The sequence below is a fragment of the Hipposideros armiger genome, unplaced genomic scaffold, assembly GCF_001890085.2.
Source record: "Hipposideros armiger isolate ML-2016 unplaced genomic scaffold, ASM189008v1 scaffold_616, whole genome shotgun sequence".
Taxonomy (NCBI): domain Eukaryota; kingdom Metazoa; phylum Chordata; class Mammalia; order Chiroptera; family Hipposideridae; genus Hipposideros; species Hipposideros armiger.
Window position 1 is genome coordinate 311,845 of NW_017731966.1, and position 4,429 is coordinate 316,273.

General features: G+C 32.2%; 1 protein-coding gene across 1 annotated transcript in view; it reads right to left on the reverse strand.

Annotated features, from left to right (window-relative positions):
* TAPT1 (transmembrane anterior posterior transformation 1) overlaps positions 1-4,429 on the reverse strand; it is a 76,431-nt gene that overhangs the window by 18,016 nt on the left and 53,986 nt on the right. The window contains exons 8-9 of the mRNA XM_019625121.1: positions 3,685-3,744; positions 3,234-3,302 (exon numbers count right to left, since the gene is read on the reverse strand). Of these exons, the coding sequence (XP_019480666.1) occupies positions 3,234-3,302; positions 3,685-3,744 (129 nt within the window). The remainder of the gene's footprint in view (positions 1-3,233; positions 3,303-3,684; positions 3,745-4,429) is intronic.

Genomic DNA, 4,429 nt, shown 5'->3' on the forward strand with positions numbered 1-4,429 from the left:
GCTAAACCTTAGTCTGTGTAAGTGAGCTGGTCTTCGCTGTATCCCTAAACTCTTTCCAGTCAGGAGCAGTGCCTCCTTTTCCAGGGTAGCTCAGCTCTCAGCGCTTATTTGTGAGGAACTGAGCTGTCATAATTCTGCTCTTAGTAGTTAGTGACCTTGGCAAAGTCAAATAACTTTCCTGTGTTTTAGTTTCCACATTTATAAAATAGAATATCACCTGCTACAAAGAAATTTCTGGATTCACAAGAAGTTTCTGAAAGTATGGTAAGGTGCTATATAAATGTTTATGGGTTTTTTTTTATTATCTTAAATATCCTGAGATTGCAACAACCAAGATAATATGTAAATTTAGTAAAGATGCTGAGAGTAAGAAAAAGGACAGCTTAAGTCAAAGAAACAGCGGTCCACAGGAAATGTGACATTCAAGTTTCAGAATAAACTGTGAAATAGTACCAAACAAAGCTGTAAGTAGAATCTAACTGTACATACCACTATTTGACATTTGAAAAAGATTGTTCTTTTCAAACTTCTTGAAAACACTTCCTTTAATTTCAACAAACTGAAATAGCAAACAGAAATAGCATCTTTATCATTAAAACAGTTTTAAAAATGGACACAGTACATGTAAAACTTCCTGGAGAATAAATAACATTTAGACAAAGAATTTATCCTCTTCAGAATATTGCTGTGAAAGTGGCCATATCACCTCAAAAATGTAAAATAAAAATTTCATACTTACATTATTAGACATCATGATAGTAAGCAGGGACTTGTTGTGTGAGTTAAAAGCTACGTTGAGAGTTGTTGCTTGAACCATTATAAGAATTGCATGCAAAACTAGCAGTAAGTGAAGTCAAGGAAAAAACTTAAGTGCATTTTTATATTATATTAAGAGATAATACTATACAATTTTTAAAGTGAATATTGGGGTAAAATGACTACGCTTTCTAAATCAAGTTTCACATAAGTATTTTATTATCTTTATAATTTCTCTATTAGCTACAGTTGATATAAATTTGACAGGATTAAGATTACANTTATGGAAGTAAAACAGTAAAATATGGCAAAAATGCACAGTTTGGTCTTCCATCTTCAACTTGTTGTAAAATCTCCAAAACTCAACCAAATCGCTCAATGTTTTTTAGACTGAAGCTAGAACTGTCAGCTGTCAAATGACATAGCAATAACATAGATGTGAATGACTCTAGCACTTGCAAAAATGAATAGTGCCATCTGTCGCAAACATCCATCATGACTTTTCCGACAACCCAACATGAAAGGCAAACCAATGGTCACATTCAAGGCTTAACTGACTTCATTTTTATCTAATATATTACTAGGTAACTTTAAGATACATTAAGTCCAAAGCCTAATTTCCATGAGACCTTGATACACGATTTCTTTTACTTTGTTTGGATATGAATTCATTTTAAGAGCTAAGGTAACATTTAGAAGTAAGCACTGCTACTTGGGGCCTTAATTAAAGAATTGATTACTGAGACCTTGGTATATTCCTCAGAGTTCCTAGATGTTTGCCAAAGCTACAGTGTCATTTTGAGGAAAGCAAAAAAAAAACCCCAAACCAAACCAAAACAAACCCAAAAAGCAAAAACCCATTAGATCACTGTATAACTTTAATGATGACAACCCCATTAAAAAGACAGGTTTTCCACATGTGTTTTGTTAATCAATTATTAATTAAGTTTAAATTTTTTTGTATAACAACCATACAAACTCATTTAAAGACAAAAAATCTTTAAATACTAAATTCAAAAATTCACACTAATCATGAATAGAGTTTTCTGGAAAGTAAGTTACTAAATAGTCAGTTATTGTTTGGCAAAGCAGGGCAACATTCACAGGGCCACATTTAAATCCAATCACCTAACCAATTCTTTAAAGTAAAAATCAATCAGGCTATCTAGGTTTATCCTTATACTATATGTATCGTTTTTCCAGTTAAAGGAAACAAAAGTAGAAAAATTTAATATTCTACTTTATCAATCTCTTAAACCTTAAACAAATAATTATTTTACTCTTTAGAATCCTCCATTTTTCCAAATTCTAGGAGATCCTTTTCTCAAGCAAAAGAAAGCTATGTTATTATATAATAAACCACTAATATAATTGAAAACATTTAGGATGTGGTTATCCAGAGAGTCACACTGAAATGTAAATGACATTAAATCTATTCATCATCCACCCTCTAAAAAAGTCAGGCAAGCTGGCCTAAAGTATAGTTTGGTATGACCTGTAACTTCTTTATACATCTCCTAGTTAGTTGATTACCATGCGACTCTGCATTAAGAAAGAACTCTAGGTGACCGCTGGCAAAACAGATGGTTGCATTTGTTTTGACATGAGGACAACAGAGAGACAATAAGGACTCTAATGAAATCCAAGTGCAGCCAGCAAATCTTTTTTTTTGGCAAATATTCTTAATGAACATTATTACAGCCGGATGTGGCTAGTAACTACTTATAAGGCTGAGCAATTCATTAAGATTTTAAAAGTTGATAACTTTTTTTTAGTTGATTTGGTAAATTTCATATTAGATATTATATCTCTCTATCTATCTATCTATCTATCTATCTATCTATCTATCTATCTATCTATCTATCTATCTATCTATCTATCTTTCCTGAATACACAAGTAGAAATTTTCATTGTAAAACCTTTGGAAAATGAACACAGAATATTTCTTCATTTGAGCATATCAATTTATTTAACCTGCTTCATTTGTTTCCAAATTTTTACTACTATAAATGTCGCTGTAGCGTATAACCTTGTCTATAAATCAGCATGTGCCTTTTGTAACTATTTCATTAGGATAAATTCCTAGAACTGGAATTACCCTGTAATACTGTCAAACTGCCCTTTAGAAATACTGGATCAGCTCATACATGTATCAGTCTGTGACAGCAGCCACGCCAATGCCTACCACCAGGTACTTCCTTCCATTCAAAAAACAAAACCTTTGCCAAAGAATAAGCAAAAGAATACTCTCATTGCTAGAAAAGCCATTACATAAGAAGTTCTTTAATATCATTTATCTATTGGATGGCTCAAATTCCAAAAGGATAATGTTATAATTTAAAACAAAATTTCCTTCCAAGTCATTTACCTTTTTTATATCAAGTCTTTTTGAAAAGAACTTACTGATAACCCATTTATTAATAGTCTCTAATGATGGCTATCATATCATTTAAAAAAAGAAGAAAGTATGGACTTACTAAAACAGCTAGTGGAAGAGGAATAAACCCCATCCTCCGTGCCACCGAGTCGCTGTAATCAGTATATGCCTGGACAGAGGAAGGAGGAAAAGATTTATGGGATTTAAACTGCATTTATAAAAATACTATTCACTCATCATCAGCCTATTTTCTAAACAGGTGAGGGTACCAGCAAGAAGAGAAATAGGCACCTACTATGTAATTTAGTAAAATGGTGTGGCAATCTATGTTCATAATAAGTTTTAAATACAAAGATGCATAAGTGTTACAATACTGCGAAAATCATACCCTATTTATGTTAAGTATTAGTGCTTTTATTAATTTGTAAACATTTAGTGTCAAGAACAGAATTTATGTAAGAAGTTTATGTAGCTTTCCCTGAATTAATATTCCGTGCTAAATTAAACCACTGTCAGTTAATTCCAGATGATGTCTTGGATATAATGCTCACATTTTTCTGTCGACTGCTAACAAGGTCAAAAGCAAGGCTGGCTCTATATTCACTGTAGACCTAAAGACAAATAAGAAGGCAATATTAAGCAATATAGTGCAAATATGTAATGTGGAAAGACTTTGTAGATGAAAATGTTCAATAATTAACCAGACAAAAAGTCCTAAGAACCAAGCAGACTTCTGGGTAGTGTTTCTCTATTTGTTTTTCTACAATAATGAAAAACACAGCCTGAATCCCCCCACCTTTTATGTTCACAAGCCTTTTAAAGGTTTCTCTTCAAAGAGGGATACTCAATGATTATAATCCTGAGAGTTTAGAATTTTGGAAAGAGTGGGTATTTTAAGCAGTGTAATACATATAAGATGATTTTTAAGTTTTAAAATTATTATTACTGTATATCTCATAATGGTGCCTTCTTAGAACACAGCAAGTCATGAAGGTACTGTAAATCGTCATTTCCACTAAAAGCTGCACTGAGTACTTGAATCATGCCTATTAATATTTTACTTCAGAAGCTGAGAAAATGATGCCATGAAAAGGGAATCATTCTGTGTTGAGGAAGCCAACAGACTAAGCGATGAAATTACTTTACCAGTACTTTACTGAAAAGTGTAAAATTGTATTTTATTCAAGTATAGTAAAGCATCCAGAAACCCATAATCAAATCATATTGTAGCAGTTGCAACTGCATTAGATTTTAAATCTTTGCCTTTTGAAATAAAATAAGGAACAAAGTTAAGAC